This window comes from Eurypyga helias, unplaced genomic scaffold (assembly GCF_000690775.1).
Source record: "Eurypyga helias isolate BGI_N326 unplaced genomic scaffold, ASM69077v1 scaffold18728, whole genome shotgun sequence".
NCBI lineage: Eukaryota > Metazoa > Chordata > Aves > Eurypygiformes > Eurypygidae > Eurypyga > Eurypyga helias.
Window position 1 is genome coordinate 34943 of NW_010265239.1, and position 22803 is coordinate 57745.

The window sequence follows — 22803 nt, forward strand, 5'->3', positions numbered from 1 at the left end:
ATTATTGAAATGTTCCCTTGGCAAAATTTGCACCTGGATTTTAGTTTTACTGCTTTCGAATCCTCATACGATGAAAAATACAAACCCCTCAGCTTTTACTAGTAGCACAGTTTTCTGTTCATGACAACAAATTTCTTAAAAACAGCTCATGGAAAAGCAGCATTGTGGTAAAGGCAAAATATCCCCAAATGCAAATGAAAATACAGAGTTATCACAGTAATATTTCCTCAGTAGACATTAACTTTGGATGAAACAAAGAAATGCTGGCCAGTGTAAGAAGGAGAAAATTAAAAAAGGCTTTTATGGCAAAAATGCCTTTGTAATTTCATCTAATGTTATGCTTTTCAGGACCATTTCAGCTGCAGAATGACTACTGGGCATCAGACCTTTGTTTCCATGTTCATGAACAGTTACCGATCCATGTTAATTTTTACTGTTTACTGTTTTTTATTTTCCCTGGCAAATTTTCAGTGCTTTATAATCTAGTGTTTATTGTAAAGATACAGAGTGCTGATCTGCTAAAACCTACACTTTTCAATCCACTTACATATTTTTTTCTAAACAGACCGGTAAACCAGAACAGATTTTTGTGAGAAAACACAAAGTAAACCACCATTTTCATAAGAAAAACACTGGGAAAACAGTAATTACACTTTAAAGCAGATACAATCACGAAGCAGTCTATTTCTGGAGTGCAATTCAAATACAGTCAGCGTACAAAATAACTGATGCTGCTATGAAGATCTTATAAAATCTTACTACAAGCAGTAGTTTATTTACAGATAAACCAAACTCACCCTGTGCAGACTACAGTGAGAGTGCCTGTCCTCATGAGAGGGAAAGGACAAAGGAGCCTTGCCTTCTCCCTGTTGATGACACTAAGAATGACTCTCCCCAAAAGAATGTTCCCCATGTTTGAGTGCCCATCCTGGAGTCATAAATATAGCATCCCACCATGCCATCGCAATGACAATGGGGAGACCCATGCCGGGGTTACGCAGTTGGAGCCGGGTACCGCAGTAGCAACTAATGACAAACGCTTTTTCAGATCGGCAAATTATTGCCTTTGCCAGACGATCGAAGGAAAGACAGGTGCTTCCAAAATTCAGGCATCAGAGTATTGGATTATCCTTTGCTCATTTAGGATAGAAGTTCACAAAGCATCTAAAATGAATTATGAACGTTTTAATCTCCTCCAGGAATTTCCCTTGGGTTAACATTGCCATTGCTGCATAATGGAGTGAAATCATTTGCTTTGACGTCTCTTTAGTGAATGCCAATTCCAGCCAAATTATGTCAGTGTATAATTAGATCAGGAGCTAACAGCAGCTCTTATGTTTTGCTTGGCTGCTACTATTATACTTTCCAGATGAAGGCTTGCTGCCACAGTAGTGGGTGAGCTTACGAATCCAGCTGCCCATAGTGGTACCTAAGAGCCTGGGGTAGGGTAAAAGAACAGAGTATTTTTCCACTTACTTGAGACACTGTGGTTTCAGCCTTCAGGATAAACCCTTCCCAGCAACGTGGTATTTTTTGTGGTGTCAGGAGGAGAAATCAATGTTTGAAAGTAGCGAAGCTCTGAGGCTGCAATACCAGTTTGTGAGCCAGATGTTTTCCAGCTACATTTTATTAGTGGAGGAGTCAGCGCAGCAGCAGTGGGCTTCTCCCAGCCCCTAGGAGAGGATATGTAAGGAGATAAAACTGCCATTCTGGATGAAGCTGAAGGTCTGGTCAGCCCAGACCAGTCTCTTGAGAGTGGCCCATAGCTTTTCCTGAGCTGGACACAATGCTTTGCTGTCGCCACTAGTCCTATCCCTGTTAAATTGCCTAATTGCTTTTGGAACACTTTCTGATTCTGGCCTCCACAAGGCCTCGTATCTAATTTGGCATGGTTTGAATCACCCTGCCTGGATCAGTGGGATTCATTTCTAAGAACCTTTGTTTGCTTCACCATCCAAATAAAGCAAAGCTGAACTCCAGCAGGATCAGCACTAGAGCTCCAAGGAGTTGTGCGGGTGACGTTTATCTAGTGGCTGTGTTTCAGACACTCCTAAGAAAGCAATAGTCAGGAATTACTGGGCAGGCGTGACTGGATATGCTTTGGTACACGCTGAGCTGGTGAAGTGAACGGATGTTTTTCTGTCATTGGTTTTGAACCATTACATGGCCACTTGAATGCTTTCCTGAATTTTGTATTATAAGAAATAAAAATTACCGTCCATTCTGCTTAATATCAATAAATTAATTCATCTTTGTCATATCAACCCTCTGTTTTAAGAAGAGTCCTAACTTAGGCTCTTCTCATATGGATGCCATTTCGAACCTTTTATTACTTTTATCACCTTTTTATTACAAGATCTCTTATAATCACATCTCACAGCTCTCCTTACCCCAGTCTGAGAAGAGAGAAGACATACATGGACATTTGAAATCCTCTGAACCAGCAAGTGTGAGGCCACTGGTTTGCTCTGTGATCCAGCTGCTGTGCAAGTTCTTTCATGCAGTTCTGATCATCATACATCACCAGCAGCGATACTGTTAGGCCTATGTGAGGCCAGAGCTAAGGTATAATGTCTATTTTATCAGGCCCCCTAGTACTTTTAGAGCTGCCCATCAACTCAACTTCATTCTGCCTCCAGAATTTGGAGCTTTTAATTTGTTCCTTGAGTAAGATTTTCCTCAAAGGGCTTGTTAAAAACATCACTGGTGAGTTTTTTTATAGCCTTCCGACAGGGCACCTTTCAATGCCAGAACAAATAACGAACAAACAGCCGGAGAGGACGTGAGCCTCAGTCTGCAGCAGTAAGTTTCATCCCTGTGCAAGGATCCCTGGTGAGCTGTGAGCAGGGCTGCTGCTGTGGGGAAGGGCTAAGTGACAGCTCCCAGATTTAGCTGGTAAGACAAAGAGTAATACTTGGCTATAGGGTTACAGCTGCCACCTGCTATGCTGATATCCTTGTGACAACTGGAACTGCAATGCTCACCTGTCGTCGTCGTGACATCTGCCTAGGAATAAGAACAGTCTTTGTGGCAAGGCACTTCTCGTTTTTATTGTCTAGAGCTATCAAAACTGTTCTGTGGAAAAAAGATAAATGCGGAACAGTCTGGTGTTCGATACAGCTGGGTGGCATGGGAAGACCTTTGAAACAATGTTGAAATCCTGCTGTTTATCTGAAAATGCCCTTGCACGGAAGGAGATAATTAGATCCTACTGTAGCTGTTTGCTGTGATGCCTTTTGAAAAAAGCACGGCTATCAATTTGGTTATGGAAAGCGATGAAGCGGAAGGCAGAAAGGTCAGCACACGTTGATGAGGGATGGATGAGCACTCTGATTGCACAGCTGCAGTAAGGCTCCGTAGTGCCAACATCTGTTTCCAAGCTTTTCTGGTGTGGAGTAGTTTTAGAAGATCTTTTTTAGATCTTCCTGGTAAATTTAAGAGGTGACTCACGAGACAAAAATCCAACCTCCTCCTGTTCAGTGTATCAAGGCCTAATAGCTAAATATCGATGTAGCCGTGATCAGGGCAGGAAGCTGAGAATATTGCTGTCAGTCACCTCCTCAAGACATGGCTTACAGAGTATTTCTCTTGACTGTGTTCCCTGGTCATTACACTTGCTGCTGTTAGGGGTAGAACAGAGGAGGATAGGATGGGGCAGTGGCTGAGTTGCGAGCATTTAGATCATTCCTGCCATACGCAGCCTTGGGGCGTAGTCAGAGGCCATGGAACTTTTGGGGTGTTTAAGGTGCCTGAAGAAGAGCTTGACATTCCAACTGTGGGACCCGTTGCATCTTGAGGCACCTACGTTCATGCTAAAGATCTGGTCCTAGGCTTTCTGTGCCTCAGTTCCCTTCTCTCCTCCTGGGGCACCACGATGATACATTAATTAAGAGTTGGACGTGATCAGACCCTGTGACAGTGGGTCTGCAGAGGGATTTGAAAAAGCTTTTAAATAGGAAATGTTGGGGGTTTTAGCAGCATCTTGAAATACTCCCCTCCCTTCCGCACTGCACTGCCCATACTGACCCTGTGCTGAGGGTTATATTTCACAACATGAGCCAAAATGTTGATTATTCCCTGAGTAGCATCCACTGGGAATGTTGTTGACACAAGATATGCAGCCCCCAGGCAACTCTGAAAAAAGTAATCGGCATTACTGACTTGAACTGCAGCCACTCCAGGGGGGAGTTAGTGGGGCGGAATGTTGGCCCTGGGGTCTCACACTCCTTGGAAACAGCCCAGCTGGGCTGGTGCAACTCCCTGTGACCGCAGTGTTTCTGTGTGCATTGGTTTTGATGGTGTACTTCGGACACAGAGCACGTGAAAGAGCTCAAATGGCATTCCACAAAACCTTTGACACTGAAATGAAGTGAGCCTAGCACGATGGAAACGGCCTTCCACATTGCTGCCCAGACCGTGCACAGGTTCACACCTTTCATACTCTGTGCCATGACACTTCTTCCCCAAATCTGGCAGTTTGGCCTTTTGACCTCTTACAAGTGCTTTAAACGGTACCGATGCTGGAGTTAGGAGCTGAACCTTTGCCTGTAAAGTTTCTAAGACTATTCCTTTAATTCTGGGTTGAACCATCAAATCCCTTTACTTCATAAGGCTATGATTTATTTGCAAAATCACAGCAAAGCAAGTGGAATTTAGCCTTTAGCCTCAGCTTCCCTGGACTGAGAGGACACCTATGTGCGCTCATGGTGAGAACAGCTGAGTTTTGCTTCTGGTCAGCCTTTCCCTGACAGTGCTCTCTAAGTGCATACTTCCCTGTACCACTCAAAGCCTTGCCTATTCCTATAAATGGTTTCAGTTCTCCTCTAAAACTGATGTCATGAGACACACTTTTACCACACCAGCAGAAATCAACAGGCTGAACTACGGTTTCCTCTGAATGAAAAATAATTGCCTCCTCTATCCCCTGATTTAATACCATTTATCTTGCTTTTGGTAAAGGTGTGGTGTAAAGGAGTTTGGCCCTCAGTTTGTACTGGGTTTGGTTTGCTTCAGCCCTGGGGTGGGTGTGCTGGTAGCAGGAGCAGAGGAGGGCTCTGCAGTCGCAGATGCCTCTCTCTCAGGCAAATGGAGCATGTTCCTCATTGCCAGTGTCGGTGAGGGGTGGGAAGGAGCAGCTTGAGAACTCCCTAGTCTCCTGCGCAGATTAATGAGCGCATGAACTCGGATTGGTGTAAATTGAGATTGAGAGCGGAATGGAGATTGGTGTAAATCCTCACATTCCTGCCTACACAGGATGTGATCCTAGCTGCTTCGTCCCTGGGGATTTCAAAGGAAAAAGAGAAGGTGTGACTATTTCTGAGAAAGAAATGAGCAGCAGCTGAGAAATATGTCAGAACTGGGCCAAAGCGGCGTTAATCTGTTGCAGAGCTGCAAAAGGCTTTATCTTTCTGCAAGCATTGAAGAACACAGCAGAGCAGGGGACATGCAGTTTGATAGAATTGCTGCATCAGGAGCAATTACCAGGTTCAATGACAGTTTTAAAGGCAAAGTCCCTTTCATGGAACTAGCCTGTTGTTTTGCGCGAATCATATATCCAAGGGTAGAGCACCAATATATATTTAATTCTTTTACTGTACCGCGATACATTTAATTCTTTTAGGTGTGCATACATCTGCACCTGAATTTCTTCAGAGAGAGAGATATCTTGGACCCGGATCTTTGGTGGTGGTAAAGAGCAAACACAGTGTTGTGAAATTAGCTAAATTTTCAGCAAACTGAATCCAGAACTTGAACTTGAATCTCAACTCAGCTTTTAAGTAGTTCATAACCGATTTGAGGAATATCCAAGAAATAAAGACCTATTACTCAAACGCAGAGATGCGATACTGCAGTGCACCAGGAAGTGGTTCTGTAAGTGAAGGCACGTACCTCCATGGGAGAGCCGTAGGGGCAGCAGTGTGAGAGCTCTGTGCCATGGCAATGCGCCCAAGAGTAGCTGTCTTTGATTGCACTGTACTGTTTGCAGGGCAGGCTACTGTTTCATGCAAGCAAACAAAATCTGTATTTTAATATCATTGTCATCCTAACAAAATTCTGTGTTTTCATCCTCATCCCACAGTACTCTTAAGTCCAAATCTTTGAACAGCATGGTGAGAGGAGTGCCACTGTCCCGGTCTGAGATAGTGTCTTGGGACACAAAATGACCCAGTTTTGTGCAGCTTAGCTCCTTTGCTGCTGTTGACATTTCTGTTTCTTGAGTCTCTGGGAACTGCAGTTTATTTGCAGAATATGTGAATGAATCTGGCAACATCCACTGCTCTGTGTTCTCTCCAGGGCAGTTGTTACCAGCACCGACTGAGAGGAGGAGGGCTGCTGATAGAGACGGCAGCGATTCATCCTCTGGAGCACAGTCTGTGTCAACTTTCACTGAAGCCAGTAACAGTGGCAGTTGTGCTGTCTGTTGTCTGTAGCATCCTCCTTCTTCCAGCACAGACAGTGGCAGCTGGGGTACATGCACTTTACTTTCCATCCCATCAGTCTGCAACAGCGGTTGCTGTGTTTGCCCAGGGCTTCCCTGGCAGAGAACTGACCCTCTTCTGTCACTGTTGTTCCACAATGCCAAGTCTGGCCTCTGTTCTTTATAATTCCAATGGCTGCAGCTCTTGCCCAGCATCGGTGTTATGAGCTTTCCATCAATAAAGCTATCTGGAGAAACTTCCTTTAGCATTTGGTTTGGCTGCACATTCTTGTCAACATGCTCTGTGCCTTTGACACACACCCCATAGGTCAGGGGCAGAATTTTGCTGGAGGTGGCAGTGGGAATGCTTTGCTCAGCTTTTTGAGGGGCGTAGCCCGTGGGAGATGTGCTGGCCAAGCAGGGTGGCTGGGTGGGCACCCGAAATGTCGGTATATCCGTCTGTTGCTGATAGGCAGTTTCTGGTGGTGGGAAAGACCATGGTGGCTCCAGTGCTCTGTCCAGATGTGGGCTGATCTGTGGTAACTGCACTTCGGGGATGAGAAGTGAAGTTTTGGTTAAATTAATGGGCTTTATAATATGTTCCACTGTCAGTGTAAGAGGCTGGAATGATGAAATCCCTCTGAAGTCCTGTTAAAGTAGATAGACAAACATGAATTAATAACAAGAAGCTGTGATTTTGAAGGTTTGCTTTAGGTTCTTTTAAACTTCCTTTGGAGAAATACAAGGAAAAGCCAGTAACGACCACCAGAGATCTGCTCTGTTGACAAACAGACTCTCCTGCTGGGGAATGACCCTTCAAAGCAATACAGCTGTCTTCAAAGGGATACAGGTTCAGAAAGGGAACATCTGAGGGTCTGTGATTTTGAGGGCTGTTCTAACATATTAGTATAGAGCCCTGCTCTCCTCTAGGGACAACATACGTGGTTTGTTTTTTTTAATAGAATAACCAAGATTCTTCAAACCTGCAGGCATCTTTGCTGTCTTATTTTACAACCCCCTGTTACAAGTCTCTACCCATGGCATGCTGACCAGATTCAAACTTCCAGCAGCCTGCACTGATTGCCTGATCAATGCTCTTGTCTTCTCACTCTTCCTCCTTGATTAGCAACGCTGTTCAGACGCGTGCACATAATCCTGAGAATTTTAAAGATTTACTGCAATGGTTTAAGAACACTTACCAAAGACATAGGCTGTGCGCTGTGTTGCTTGACGTATTTATAGCTCACATAGCTGATTGCAGCAACCACCAGTCCGGCACAGAATGCGAGTGCCACGAAACAGTAGAGAAGCCATGTGTTGTCTAGTTAGTGGGGAGGAGAACAAGTGGAAAATGTAGCTTCAGGGAGTTGGATTAGAAAAACTGCATGGCATTAGCTAAATTACGTTATTGTTCTAGTCTCATAGGAATAGGTTTTTAAATTCAGAAAGCCAGTGTTGCTTCAATATCTTTAGCAAGACCAGCTGAAAACCAGTCTCTTTTGTGTATCCAACATCCCAGCTGGACTTTTAAATGAGCAGAGTTACCAGCCTCACCTGCCAGCGTTTTAACCCAAAATACTTGAGCTTTGCTGCTTCTCTGGAGGAGATAGATGTATGCTGTTCCATTATATTCAGTGTCTGGATCCAAGTTGAAAATTTCAAATTCTTTGTTGTGCTCATTCTTTGTCCACTATTTAAAATAAAGGCAAATTCTCTATTTTAGAAAGATTAAATGCATACAGTTTGTTCAAATCAGACTGCAAAATTCAGCATAAAATGTTATTTACTAACAAGGTGCTATAGGACTGTAATAATTCTGTAGATGTAGAATTTTAAATATATAATTTGCTTTCTACTCTTACTCTATTTAATTTTTCATTTCAGTTCCTTAAGACTTCAACTAATTAAGTCATTCTCTTTTTAGTCACCAGCAGTTTTACTTTTTGCTATCTTTACAGTATGCTGAGAAACTCCAGTTTCATTTCCAGAATTTTGGAGGAGTGCTTGAAGTTCCTCATGTCTACTGGGAGTCAAAGACTCCGAGACTTTCCCCCGTACATCAGAAATCTCATCCATCTGATGAGCTCTGATGTCCTTCTCCTTCTCATGTGAGATGTGGTTCACAAAGGTCAGTGGGCTAGTACCTGAGGTTGTGCTTTACCTTTTGGTTTGTCCTTTGGTTGAATATTGTTAAGTGGTAATCAACAGCACCAAATTTACTAGAAATGTCCTCTACGGTTAGCTGGCAGTCATCCTCACCTCTCAGCGGAGTATAGGGGGGCTGTATGAGAAACTTTATGGACCGTACGTAAGGAATATACTCCACTTCTGGTGCTCCAATAATAGCTAGAAAAGACAGTTGTTAAAGTTAAAGCTGATACATTATCAGATCATCTTATACACCTCATACACACATCCCAGACTCACTGTAAATTATTACTACCTAAACTGCTACCTAAATTCATGTTCCCCTCCTACATCAGATTTTGCCTTTAGGGTAGTTCAGCTCTTCTGTGTCTACACTTATCTTCAGTGGAAGGCTTATGTGATACCCGACACTGAAGCAGGCATTTAACCCAATCTATAACAGCATATTTTCAAGCAGCATTCAATATTTCTCCAAGGCTGTGTAGCTTGAAAACATCTGACTTGGAAGAACGGCTCTGGAGGATAGGATCACCTCACCGTGGGTGCTAACGCTGATGCTGCAATGAAATGTGAATGTTTAATGATCAGCACAACTTATGGCTCTTTAATAGCTTATTCTATACACAGATTTGAAGGCTTTTCATAATCACTGGCTGCGAATGCCACCTTGAATTATCGACGGATAGGCAGTGGGAAAATTGCAGTGACAGAGCCAGTACAAGAATTGCCAAAGGCTATGTTGTGTGTCTGCGGTAGAGCTCACGCAGGGGCTGGGAACATTAAATGCCCATCAGTCTGGCTGCTCATCCTGATTTTCAGGAGTTCACATTTCATAGTTTCTATGACAGTATTACTGGCTGTTCCCAGGTTCCCCATCATGTCTCTTACTAGTTTCCTTCTGCCTGTTGTCAGCCTTAATATCAGTTCTTCTTTCAGGGACATCTGGCTTTTCCTTTTCTCCTCTAATCCCAGTTCCATGTTGGACCTCAGGCAATGCCCTGCCCATTTTCTCATTTGCCTCCTTGCCGAATAACAAGCCTCTTTAGGCCTTCACTCCCTTCCTGCCAAGCACAGAATCTTGCAATACTGAAATCAGAGGAAATGCTGTCCTAAACATCAGTGAGACTTGGAATGAACACCTAGAAAACAGGATTAAATAGATTTCATCAGTGGTACGTACTCTCTTTTCTGGGTTCAAATCTTTCTGAGCGCACCCAGTTGGAGGAGCAGTAGTTCTGGCCAGTGGCCCTCACCCTGGCGTAGTAATGCTCCGTGAAGTTTTCAGTTTCATGGGTGAGATTGCAGAAAGGCTGCGTGATACTCTGGCACTCACGCTTGTTAAGCCAGGATTTTTCTCCATACCTTAGGACAAAAAAGCCTTTTAGTCTGTTTGGCAGAACAGATGTAATACAGCCCTTTTCCAGAATGATCCAGAGAGACTGTTTGGCAAATTCCTAGTCGTTTTTAAAATAATTATTGCAATTAGCAAGTGGCAGGGAATGTAATAGCAGATAAACTTCCCCTGGAGTGCAGCCCTTAATCCATTCCCGTTGATGGCCTCTGCATGGATAACACCTTGGGGAAGTGCAGTTTATTCCAAGGCAGACACAGGGATGTCCTGCAGGTCAGTGACTCCAGGGTTCTCTGCCCAGCTCTGGCGCTGGACGACCGCATGCAAGTTCACTGCAGAGTTTGCAGAATTACTCGAAGGCAACAAAGCTGTTGTGTGGCATTGGTTTGATTTCTCTCAGCTCTGGTGACCGAACCAGAGGGAGACAATGGCTGTTACCTGTATTTACAGGTGAGGAAACTACCGAACAGAGAGAAGGAAGTCGCTAAAGGCAAAGAATAGCTCAGTAATGGAGTAAAGTTGGCAACCCAAGATGTAAAAGTATTTGCTTAACTAAGCACCATCTACCAGTTTGAATAATCCTGTCCTTTACTGCATTCTTGTCTAAGCAGAACCATTTCCGTAACAGTAGAACAAGCAGCAGAAACAGCAACATCTAATTTTCCTTCTTGGCCCTTCTCTCTCTCAGAGCAGCAGCCCCTAAGAACAACAGAACCCCAGAAAGAATCAAACTTCACATACTGTTTATATTGGACATCAAATACAGTGCCAGGGGGAATATCTGCTTCAGTTTCCCATGTCAGGATGTTCTCAAAGTTTATAGAAGAAAACACTGCACGTTTCAGACATGATGGCCTCTCAGTAGTCACAATGCCTAGAGGAGCAAAGAAACTAGCATTAAAATGCATATTCTGGCATCTCAGCCCACAGATGAATATGGGTCCAATGCTGCTCTGCCTTTTAGGGAACAGAAATAGCAGGCATGACATTTTCAGTTTGCTAGAGATGGGCTGCAAAGCAGAAGCTTGAACAGAACAGAATTCAAACCGTGCACATATCGCTGTATACGCCTTGCAGACTGTTGACTCATCCCAAAGAAATGTTGTCAGTAACTTTTACAGAAAGACTTCAAAAACTCAGGGTCAGAAAGAGAATCTTTGAGTCCCTTATCGGGTTTCTTTTAAAGCGGTTAGTTGGCTGGAAAACTAAGAGCAACGACCTGTTTTCAAGGCTAGATCCATGGCTAGGAATGTCTCTGCTTTCAGCCCATACTCAGGGAAGTCGTATGCTGAGATCAGTCTCACATCACTGCAGATGTGACTGTCATTAATCTCTCATGCTCCATGTTTTATTGGATGGAGACTGCCTGTCCAGAGCGACACGCAAAGACCTGATGGCGCCTGGACTCTGATCTGGGTGTGCCAGGGTGAAGGTAAACAACTCCCTCAGCTCCCTGCTCTCTGAGCCCTGTGCCTCTTCCCCACACAGGATGGGCTGTGGCTTTGGTAAGCAGAAATGTCACTTGCCCATGACAAACATGTCCCTGTTCTGAACTGCCTCTGTAGAGCAGAACACCACCATGATCCACCTCCAGCAGACTGCCTCGGACGGGCACAGAAGAGTGTCCGTGAGACTTTTGACTCTCTCCTGTCATGAGAATGAATACACAGTGCAAAATTTTCTCAAGGCTGATTCACAAGATCTTCTAACTTGGAGACTAACCTTCAGAATTGATAAGCTCTATAAATTTTAATTACAGACACAAAGATAATATTTGCAGTATTGATAAACCCCTTGAGCTTTCATGGGCGTCAGCCTGCACTTGCTGAACAGGAACAGTCTCATTATGGTGCTTATAAATGGACACTCGAAGTCAATGATTCCCCCCCATGAAAAAATTATGTGATAAGCAAGTAAAAATAGCCCCATTTTACAGGTGGGAAAACTAATGACCAGAATGGGGCTGACCTGGACAAGATCACATTGTGCCGTGGTGGTAGGGCAGGGACTAAACCACACCAGTTCCTGGTTCGTGGCTCCAAGATTTCCCTCCTGCTGCCTCCATGGGAAAGAACCGAGTGCCAGCAGCTTAAGCTAGTGTGCTATATAGGAGGAGAATTAGGCAAAAAGATGTAGATCCAGTTTTCTCTCTTGTTGTGAGTGGCATTTTGGAAGGGAAGCAACGCAAAACTGGATCGTGGTCCTGTCCAAATTCTGCCCTGACTTCATCTGTAGTTCAGCACTTGCCTCTGACCAGGCAGGGCTCAGCACAAGCTTCCCGAGGAGGCAGAAATGCAGCAGCGGGTATAAAGGGGGTGGGTTTCCCCTGGGCACCACAAAAACTGAGTCACTAATACTCCGATCATATCAGATGTAGGAAATCTCTATCTTCCCACATTTATCCATACTAAACCACGGTTATGCAAAACAGTGTAACACAAGCACAGTCAAGTGTGGGCAGGGAAGAACCAGGATATTTCACGGTGTGAAAGTCCCCCTGTTTTAGAAGTTTCTGGAGGTGCCCTCCCTATAAGATCACAGACACGGGAGCAGATGAATGGTAAGGCTGCTTGCTGAAAAACTGGCATTTGAAAACATAGTGAGTTTATCTTTGATTCACGCAGGAGTGAGTTTGCCACATCTAGCGTAGAATTAAACAGCTTTTAGGAATATACATTATTTCTTTGTACCTCTTTTAAAATCAGGGCGGTTGTTGTGTTCATTTGCATTCCCGCTTAAGACAGGGGGGGGACTGATCCAAAGCCCCCTGAAGTCAATGAATATCCTTTACGCCTGTAGGATTTGGGTTGTAACACACCAGTGGCAAACCCTGTGAAGTGAAGGAATCTTTTCTTCTCCCCACTAATCCTTAAAGCACACCATAAAATATTAGGAGAGAGCAACACAGAAGAGAGCTTTGGACCAACCTCACCAACAGCTCATTCTCTAGGTCTTCAGTAAACATGACTGAACTACCTCCCATACTGCAGGATCAGAGACAGCCACGGTCAGGGATAGGGAAGGAGAAGTTAGAAAAGGAGAAGTAGGACTTACCGACCACTGCAAATACACCCAAGACGGTCAGAAATTGCTTCATGAATAACTATGTAAGCTGGGCTGGGAGAGCAGGCAGTTGATCCAGTGTGCAGGTGAATCACCTTTTACAAGAGCTAAATTCTTGTTTGCGAGGCCGGGTTGGATTTGTTGCTCAGTAACAGGCTGCGGAGCTACTATCCCGCCTGCGCTCGGGTCTGAGATCACCAGCTCAAGCCATGTGCGCATGTGTAAGGAGAATGTAAGAGTGACACAGGAGCACCTCTCCCTTCTGAGTATGTGCACCTAACTGTGCAAAGGTGCACAAGCCAGAGGCTTAGAAAATCCCCAGCTTTTGAAACGGAGCAAAATACCATTTTACTGATAAAGAGTTTCCTGCTGCAAAGCCCTCCCTGAGGTTTCTGCTTTGGGGCTTTTCTGGCCAGGTAACTGGCTTGTTAAAACTCTAGACATTAAAATGTAGTGCTGTGCCCCTACTTGGTTGCTGCAAGCAAGACGCCTGTTTCCTTAAGAAATACCTTTGAATACTTTCTGAAACGAGAGTCTGACAAATCACTAGTTTTGAAGCTCTTCCTGCTCACACGGGCATGGCTGAGAGCCCGATGACTAGCAGTAGCCCTGCTGCGTACTGCGCAGAGCACGAGCTCCTTGAGTCTGCCACGGCTCTGCGCTACCAGGTGGCTACAGCGGTTCTTCCATTTGAGGTAGAATGGAGGTGGCCTTTCCATAGGAGGAGCAAATGCCTTCCCGTGGCTTTCTCAGAGGCCACTGTAGACCTACAGTTCATTTTTGTGGTTGCTTACAATGTAAGGCTCTGTTCTGAGGATCGTGAGTGCCATATGGGAAGAACCGGGAGTATGAAAGCTAAACAAGGAAGAGAGCGTTCCTTTTCGGTAGCGTTCTTAGTTTTTTAGAGTGCGGTTCAGTTACCTTGTCCGGCTTTCTCAGAAGAGGGAGAGACATTTTTCTCTTTGGTCAAAAGTGAAAACTAATTGCATGTCCCCAGGAGATGCGAATTTAGACCCAGCAGATGTGTGTACCATCTGGAGAACTGGTACAGCTGCTTCCTGCTTGTTTTACCCAAGATGTCCTCAGCGGAGAAAGCTTCACACCTACAACCTGAATTTGAGGCTTAGGAAACTCCCTTAGCCCCTGCTTTTGAATTTTTATAGAATAGCTATTCCCTTGCCACAGACTGGGTACCTTCACTAGTTTATTTCTCCGGCTTACTTCGTCCCATGGTCGTAACTGTTCACAAAATGGGCAAGTCCTGCCCTCAGCCCTCCGTTTTGCCTGGGACTAACTGGACCATTGCATGAAGCTGAGGTTCCACCGAAGCAACACCAACTGGACTGTCCTGAGCACTCAGGATTGTGATACCTTCAGCCTTAACACAAATATCTGCCCTAAACCACGTAGGACAAATATCCATTAGACAAATTCTTCATGAGCAGTGCTCTTATATTGCCTAAAGCCTGTTTAAAGCTGCTAAATGCTGGGGTTTTTTTCTTATTATTGCAAGTGAGCCCCATAAGCAACATCACACTGGCAGCCAGTTTACTCAGAATGCAAACCAGGGGTGCTTCTGCAGCTGAAAGCACCCTACTTTCACTGCTCTATCCCCGTGGCCAAACTTGTGAGGAAACTACTACCCCTTCTGCTGCTCTCTTCATCTCGTGGCTTTCCTGTTCCTCAGGTTGTTTCTATTCCTTGCCCTGCTTCAATATCAACTGGGCTCCATGCTTCAAGTCATGCCACTGATGCGCTGCTGTCATTTTGTCTTTCTCATCTCACTTGGACACATGCAGAAGCCTCATGGGTTTATTAAACAAGACACACCTAGCCACCGGTATGGCCTACATCTAATTAAGTACAACTCTTCGTTAGGGTGTTTCCTGAATAGCTTGCTAAAGTATTTCCATTTTTTTCCTTCCCTCACATCACTGCCTCATGCTTCTGCTGTGTGATGACCCATGATAAGGCCGAGGTGAGGGAAATCATAGTGCACCTGAGACTTTAATTTTGGGAATATAACTTAAAGCTTTATTTTTACCCTTATTTCTAGAGAGTTGTTACCTTTTGAATAGCCCAGGAAACACCTCTGTGAATCCTTAGATGCCTGAAGATCTCCAAAAGTCTGGTTCCAAGTTTAAAATTAAACCCTTTGCTTTCAAATTCCAAACTGTAAACCCTGATCCTGTGTCAGAAGTTAGTTCCTAAGGACAAAATAGGCTAAGAGGTTCATAACACAGACTTTCCATGGAACACTGCTTACAACTTGGGACAGTTGGGGAAAGAGGAGGAAAATCTGTGTGCCAGAGATTTGTGATGATAGTAGATTAAGGCCAAAAAGGCCAAGGTGGTTATCTCCTCTGAGCTGCTGTAGGGCTGAGGCTGCAGAGCCTCACTGCGAGGATGCATGAAGCCTAGTGAGGAGCTGATCCGGGATGCAGGAAACTTGATTCCAGCTCTTGTACTTACCCAGTAGATGAGCAATGTCCAGGTTTTTCGGTTGACTGGGTCATACCGCTTCCAGTGAGAAGGGAGAGCTGCTCTTCCGCTTATACAGCTACAAACATTAAGGTGTACAATAGGGACAGGATTGCTCTGGAAGTGGAGCACTGTGCTCTGGCCATCCCTGACCCTTTTGTGGTGGAAAGCAGGTCTTTGCCCTGCTGAAAGAAAACATGGAGGAGCCAGATGCTGCAGCCTTTCCCCCAGCTTCCATCCTGAGAAAAGCTGAACAAGACAAAAAGTGCTCCCAGGCCCTGTTTGCAGAGCTGTGACATGTCAAAATAACTCTGTAGAGGTTACACAACCTCTGAGCTTCCTGTAACTCAAAGCCTGGGGGTATTCCTTGATTGCACAAGAAAATGGGTGGTGATTGTATTGGGATGATCTGTATCTTTCTAAAGGAACAGGAGGGATTACAATGCAGGATGTACCTAAGGACATTTTGCAGAGGAAAAGTTAAAAAAAAGGAAAATTCTAGTTGATTAATCTTTTCTCCCACCTCCCCTTTTTACTTTAATTCAGGAACTTAAATAGTCCATCTTGCTTTCCTCTTTCAAAGCAGTTCCCAACCCCTTCCTATCAACCCCTACCTCTCTCTGATGTTGTTCTGATTCTCCAAAGATGTCATCTTTAATACCCTCCGTCAACACCCTTCCCTCACCTGAATAACTCTTTGCAGGCAGACAATGGCTATTGTGTGTCTCTTTCTTTTAATGCTTTGCTTTTCTGCGTGTGCTTTTACTGGAATAAAACAGGAGAGTATGTTTCCATGAGATGTGCGGAGTGCAAATTAAAAACACACTGAAAAGGTCAGTATTGACCAGTGAAGACAGGCCTTGTCTCTCTCTTTTGCTGGTGCACTTGTGATTCTATTCTTGGCTCAGAGAGATGGTCACAGTCCCAGTCATTCAGTGACCCAGAGAGACACCTGTCTGGGAAGTCTCATGAGTTTAATAGAATCACAGAATGGTTCGGGTTGGAAGGGACCTTAAAGATCATCCAGTCCCACCCCCCCTGCCATGGGCAGGGACCCCTTCCACTAGCCCAGGTTGCTCCAAGCCTCATCCAGCTTGGCCTTGGACACTTCCAGGGATGGGGCATCCACAGCTTCTCTGGGCAACCTGTCCCAGTGCTCCCCACCCTCTCCGGGAAGAATTCCTTCCTGATATCTAATCTAAAGCTACCCGTTTTCAGTTTAAACTCCTTACCCATTGTCCTGTTGGGCAGGGACCCCTTCCACTAGCCCAGGTTGCTCCAAGCCTCATCCAGCTTGGCCTTGGACACTTCCAGGGATGGGGCATCCACAGCTTCTCTGGGCAACCTGTCCCAGTGCTCCCCACCCTCTCCGGGAAGAATTCCTTCCTGATATCTAATCTAAAGCTACCCGTTTTCAGTTTAAACTCCTTACCCATTGTCCTGTTGCTACAGGCCCTTGTAAAAAGTCCCCCCCAGCTTCCTTGTAGCCCCCCCAGGCACTGGACGGGGCTCTAAGGTCTCCTCGGTCTCCCAGCCTGTCCTGATGGCAGAGGGGCTGCAGCCCTCGGTGCATCTCCGTGGCCTCCTCTGGACTCGCTCCAAGCGGTCGATATCGTTCTTATGCTGAGAGCTCCAGAGCTGGAGGCAGAACTCCAGGGGGGTCTCACCAGAGCAGCGCAGAGAGGGAGAATCCCCTCCCTCGCCCTGCTGGCCACGCTGCTCTGGATGTGGCCCAGGATATGGTTGGCTTTCTGGGCTTTCCACTCAAACCGAAGTATTAGGAATGGGAAGCCCATGACTGAGTCCTGTTTTAAAATCTAATGGTTTTCAGGATGAGCTGCAGAAACCCTTTGTCGTTCTGGGAAACATAAACACACACACATAGAGTTATATACCAAAATATTGTATTTTATGCGTCTGTATAAAGCAGCTCCCAGACATTCTGCACAGCAGAGGGAATTTCAGCTCCAATAAGTATATTTGCGTATAAAAAAAAAAAAAAACAAGTTGCACATTTATCACCTTGACTTCAGTTCACTCTGTTGAAACACTGAAGGTGATCACTGCAGGCTGGAGATCTTTTCATCCCACAGACAGCAAAGGTTGTTAATGTCTCTGTAAGCTACTTCCAGCCAAGCCGGGCTGCAGTTCTACAGTCGCAGAGAGGCCAGTGTCAGTTTGTCCTACCTAAAAAGCAACACACAGGCACACCACTGCGTTTTCAGCACCCAGCTGATGGTTTCACACAGGTCTGGGTTGTGGTTTTTGCTGTCTCAGAGGCATTTTTGCCTTTCCTAACTCACATGTAAAAGTTACTTTGCTCTGAAGTCTCGAGTGAACACAAGGCACTGTGTTTGCTCTGTTCACCCTACACTGCCTCACCCTGGCTGGGTTCAGAGAGGCCTCATACCAGAAACACCTCATCACTGCTGTACCTGTACAGAGGGATGGTGAATGTACCTTAGTTATTTAGCAGTAAAAATACACCTTTTGTGTCCCTAAAGCTCTATACTGTCATAGGCTGGACATGAGTAGAAAAAACTCTGTCTAGGTGAATAAATACAAAAAGCCCCGCTATTAGTTACTTCTTGTTCTCGTTCAGGTATCCTTGCCTGGTTATGTGGAGCTCTCTAGCGTTTTCCAGGCATGCCACAGAACTGCTAGGGTACCCTAACTCGTTCTCATATCATATCTGTGCTCGTAGCCTTTGAATTTAAACTTGTGATTGTCTTTTTCCTCCCTATTTGAAGGTTCGAATGAGTCACTTAGCAGCGTGGATGCAGGAGGTGTCCCTTCTGCAAAATTATCGCTGTCGCAGTCACTTGCAATACCTTCATCTTGTGCCACCTGTAATGTCTGGAAGGCAGTGAGCAGCTCAGAGCTGGGATCCTCACCGAGCTGTGGTACTTCACCGATCCCGACATGCAGATCAGCTGTTGGTTTCTGGGAATACTTGGGGAGATGATGAGCCTTCCTATGCAGGGGGTGTTCATTGGCTGGGAGTTTGGCACAAGTCCCCTCCATCAGTGTGTGAAAAGAGGTCATTTCTAGGCATTCATCCCCGTCTGTATCACGCTGTTCATGTTCTCTGGGACCTGGGGACTTTATATCAGTGAGGGATATTCTTCCCAAAGAGGAACTGTGAGAAAGGGATGCCTTCTCATTTCCTTGGGATCCTGAGGTGTCCACCTGATTCCTTCTCATTGGGAAGAAAGAGAAACCCAAGGTACTTAGGTCAAGCACAGATTCACTATCCACGGAGAGCCCTCCAGATCCGGAGTCCAAGCTAGTTTCCCCCTGAGTTGTTCTGGATGATTGACAGTTGAGATATCTCTTAGGAAACTGAGGCATTTCAGTGTATTGAATGAAAGTACTGCTGTCGTCTTCTTCTTCCTCCTCCCCCTCCTCCTCTTCTGATGATGATGATGAGAGGAAAGAACCCACGCATGGTAGGTTGTTTCTTCCTGAAGTTTTGTTTGCTTTGTTTTGTGACACTGGATTTTCTGTGCAGATAAGGTAGTCCCTCAAGAATTCCTTTTCACTGAGCTCCCACTGAAAGGCTGGTCCAGCAGCTTTTAAATGAAAGAAATCCTGCCAGGGAAAAGAAACAAGACATACAGATCAGCGAGTTAGGGATGCTTTTTAAAGAAAATTTGGATAAAGGACATGCCTGAATGAAAGCTGACTTATAATGGGGCTTCTGAATGAAAAATTGGGGAGTGCAGAACTCCCCCACTCCTCCCCAGTTTGGGCCGTACCAAAGCATGAGGCACCTTCTTGTGCTTAGCATCTTGTTTCAGCAAGCAGATGGTGAAGGCACTTGTCAGAAGGATGGGGAGGGCTAACACAGGGATCGTGGCAGAAAATGGGAACTTCCATTCCACAGCTGAAAAATAAAAAGGCAAAAATAATCTCCTGCTGGTGGTATATTTCATGCTAATAATGGGCTATTATACTCTGCTTTTCTTTCAGAAATTTCAGTAAACATTAGGCTAGAGGTGCTCATTTTATAAATTCAGAGAAACGAAACCAGACTTGACTAAGTGTGAGTCACAGTCAGAAATGAGTGTTGATACCAGCCAGTGCCTTACTTGGAGCAGGTATTTTCAGCAGAAATTTGAATATTCCCAGAATTTGAATATTTCCAGCATTACTCAAGTACAATATTTGAGGATTTTCATGAAACATTTCAGGGTTGGATTTTTTCAAATGAAAATGTTTCTATGGAAAGCAGACACCTTTCACCAGAAAACCCAATCATTCCATTTAGCAGGGAGACCCGTTTTTTTGGTTGAAAGCTAATTTTTATGGAAATCTTTGACTTGCCATAATCCCATTTGAAGTCTCACTACATCTTTTTCTCAGCAGGGACATACCTTTGTGGTTTAGTAGCACACATACTGGTTGGGAGAATTTGCTGTGCTTGAAGTCAATGCTTTGGAAGGAAGATCTGGCACTTAAACAGTAGTTGCCTCTAAGTGCAGTGGTGTCAATAGTCACTGTATTCTTCCTAAAGTTATCATTGTATTCCTTCTGTTTAGAAACAAAAAAGACAGAGGATTGGAAAGATGATTATTTCATTATCTGGGTGGTGTTTCTCTACCTTTTTAGCCCACGATTCTCTCCATCATGTTGCGTGGCTCCAGTGGTTGGAAGGTGCATGGAGAGGCACCTCAACTCTTGCTTGCTCTTTGTACCAAGCACCTCTCCTAGGGCTTATGGATTTTAGGGAGGGATTTCCGGCTGGTGCTGTACTCTGTGCTGCCATGGCATTGCTATTAACAGTACCTGAACTTGGTGTTTTAAACCTCAGATATTCCCCTTTTATACTGACTATTGTGTAGCCTCCTCATCTCATCTTCCTGATAAAAAAAGGATTAGAATAGGAAAGGGAACTACCATTGACTACCAATAAAATAGGAATGCACTCACACACATCTACTTTTTATCCTCTGGCTTTGTTTTAACTCTGGTTTGGCCATTTCATTTTCTCCAGGCCCTGGATCCAGCTCCTCCCTGCCCAGAAATCTGAAGCTATTTCAGTTCAAGCTGGGCATTGTTCCTCTGTCTCATCTAATGACTTTTACTGACCTTGTCTTCAGATCCAGCTTCCCAAAGGTTCAAGTCGTACATCCAAGAGAATCCCTCCACACAGGTGGCCAAAGGGAAGGAGGCATTCACATGGATTAAGTTCTCCTCGACATTCACATTTAGCACTGGGGGAGCCAGTTCCACTGTAATTGAGTGACCAGATGTAAGATTAGTGCTTGCTGGTGTCTTAGTGGTGTGTGTCTACTCATTTGCTCATGCCAGCACTATTGCTGGGATGGCCTTTCATCCACGCTGTAACCTAATAGACACTCACCATCCAAATGGTATTCCTTGAATTGTGACACTACCCACGGCGACTGGACTTGTCCAGAAACAGCTTTTACTCGAGCCCGGGCTTTGACAAAGTTTGGAAGCACACAAGTCAGGTTGCAAGAGGTTCTATGAATATTTTTGCAATGAGGAACCTTTATCCATTTGTCAATGCGGTCCTGACTAACAGAAGAAAGAAGTATACCATAATATTAAACATGCTGGTCTGTTATAATTTACAGAGGAGCCTTTTGGAGGACGGGTACTGTATCTTGCTCAGAGGTTGGAGGACACTCCACATGGATAAGGATTGGTTTTGGTGAAAGGATGCAGCCAGGTCACTGATCATAAAGACACTGATCAATCTACAAGCAAAGGTGTCTGCCCTGTGCCTTACTGTCAGTCAGACGTCTTTGTAAGCGCTTACCTTTCATACCTCACGGTGTATGCCATGTCTGGCGGGAAGCCTTCTCCTGGAGACCAAGTCAAAATCATGTCAAAATCCTTTGACAGTAGTGTAACATTTCGAGGAGGGGGAAGTTGATTATGACCTGATTGAGAGAGAAAATTATGTGAATGATTGAAAATACCTTTGAGGATAGGAAACATCCCCTGGGTTTGACCAGGGTGGTTTCAAAATCTGGGGCAGAGCAGCTCGGTTCATTTGAGACTGGAATTTGGCTATGGAAGCAGGCATGGCCGTGATGCAGTCATGTTCTCCTCTTATAGAACAGCTTCACCTCAACAGCTTTTAGAATTAGGACCCAAACTGTGTGAAACATTCTATTCTATAGTATTGCGTGGCTTTCCCCATGGTCTCACTGGATTTCCCTGTGACATGGTTTACAACCCCATAAACTCCAGTCTGACCCCCTTGCGCTCCCACCTTGGAGCCCCTGGCTGAGGCAGACAGCTGGCTCGCACCGCTCGTTCAACCCCATTTCTTCCAAGGCAGATCCTACCAGGAACGGGGCGAGATGGTTCGTACTTGACAGGTAAACACGTACACTGCCAGCCTTCATCAAACACATTCTATAGACAGGTTTTAAACTTCCATTTCTGTACAGTGGGATATTTTACTTCATGTGAATAATTCTCATTTAAACTGCTTTAAATTTACCAATGTCTTTCCCCCTACAAGCAGAGCCCCTTAGCGTAGCGAAATGAAAAGTAACAAAAAGCTGTACGGTACCTCTGGCCTGCCGCAGGAAGCACAGTGCCATCAGGACGCCGACTCCCCAGGGAGACATGCCGAACCCAAACTTTCCCACTTGTAACGTATTTCTTTTCTTGCTACCTTTGCATCATGCTGTTTTCCTGTCCCAAGTTGTATGAATTATGGAGGAGCGTGCAGTTAATGACCCGCAGACATGCGCTCAGCCTTACTTCCTGGCACGGCTCAAATACAGCACTGCACGCTGAAGCAGGAAAGCAGCTGATGCGAATGCTTTTCATGAAAAAAAAAAAAAAATGCCGTAAAGCTGCAGTACTGCGCCCTCCAGTGCAACGTAGCTGAGCTCTGTCACAGCCCGTAGGCAGAGGAACACAGTAAAACGCTGCGAGCCTTATCTTGTCTGGCATCTCATTAAAAAATTGGCCTTTGGAATTAATCTCTGTGCCTGTGAAATATTAATAGAAATCAAATAAGGTTTTTCTGCAGGACATTTCTACTAATAACCTAGCAGTAATAAAATCCAGTAACCAATCATCAGTGGTATGCGGTATTATGATAGTCTTCTCTTTACAAGAGACTCAAGATTTGCTCTTGGTTTACATTACCAGGTTAAGAATGTTCTTCAGAAGTCAGGGAATTACTCCACTTTACAGATGGGGGAAGTAAAGCACAGAAATGGGACAGGGATCTGCCCCACGCACAGTGTAAGGGAACGAAAGGACGTGGATCCTTCTGCTAAGTCCTGTCCTTTTGTTGCATGTCAGTGCTGCAATTGCCCAATGCCTTAGTTACCACTTATCAATTATT

The 22803-nt window shown here is 44.9% G+C and overlaps 2 protein-coding genes across 2 annotated transcripts; both read right to left on the minus strand.

Moving 5' to 3' along the window:
- Nucleotides 1-6043: 6043 nt before the first annotated feature.
- Nucleotides 6044-13174, minus strand: IL22RA1 (interleukin 22 receptor, alpha 1). The gene is made up of 7 exons (XM_010156665.1): nt 12972-13174; nt 10659-10791; nt 9747-9928; nt 8580-8764; nt 7973-8108; nt 7618-7739; nt 6044-7066 (listed from the first exon to the last, which is right to left on the minus strand). The coding sequence occupies exons 1-7, from the start codon at nt 13012-13014 to the stop codon at nt 6044-6046; spliced, it is 1824 nt and encodes a 607-aa protein (XP_010154967.1). The 5' UTR covers nt 13015-13174.
- A 4957-nt stretch (nt 13175-18131) lies between these two features.
- IFNLR1 (interferon, lambda receptor 1) lies at nt 18132-22072 on the minus strand. The gene is made up of 7 exons (XM_010156668.1): nt 22015-22072; nt 21250-21373; nt 20827-21005; nt 20553-20695; nt 19838-19994; nt 19220-19347; nt 18132-19052 (listed from the first exon to the last, which is right to left on the minus strand). The coding sequence occupies exons 1-7, from the start codon at nt 22070-22072 to the stop codon at nt 18132-18134; spliced, it is 1710 nt and encodes a 569-aa protein (XP_010154970.1).
- Between the last annotated feature and the right edge of the window lie 731 nt (nt 22073-22803).

Excerpts from the sequence above, each read along its gene's own strand:
- IL22RA1 (XM_010156665.1), bottom strand. The coding sequence starts at position 13,014 with ATGAAGCAATTTCTGACCGTCTTGGGTGTATTTGCAGTGGTCG. Across the intron at positions 10,792-12,971 it reads GGGTGTATTTGCAGTGGTCG|GCATTGTGACTACTGAGAGG; the intron begins GTAAGTCCTACT and ends TTGCTCCTCTAG. Across the intron at positions 7,067-7,617 it reads GCGCACAGCCTATGTCTTTG|GACTTCAGAGGGATTTCATC; the intron begins GTAAGTGTTCTT and ends CTACTTTAACAG.
- IFNLR1 (XM_010156668.1), bottom strand. The coding sequence starts at position 22,072 with ATGTCTCCCTGGGGAGTCGGCGTCCTGATGGCACTGTGCTTCCTGCGG. Across the intron at positions 21,006-21,249 it reads TACACCGTGAGGTATGAAAG|TCAGGACCGCATTGACAAAT; the intron begins GTAAGCGCTTAC and ends TTCTTCTGTTAG. Across the intron at positions 20,696-20,826 it reads CAAGGAATACCATTTGGATG|TGGAACTGGCTCCCCCAGTG; the intron begins GTGAGTGTCTAT and ends ACTCAATTACAG.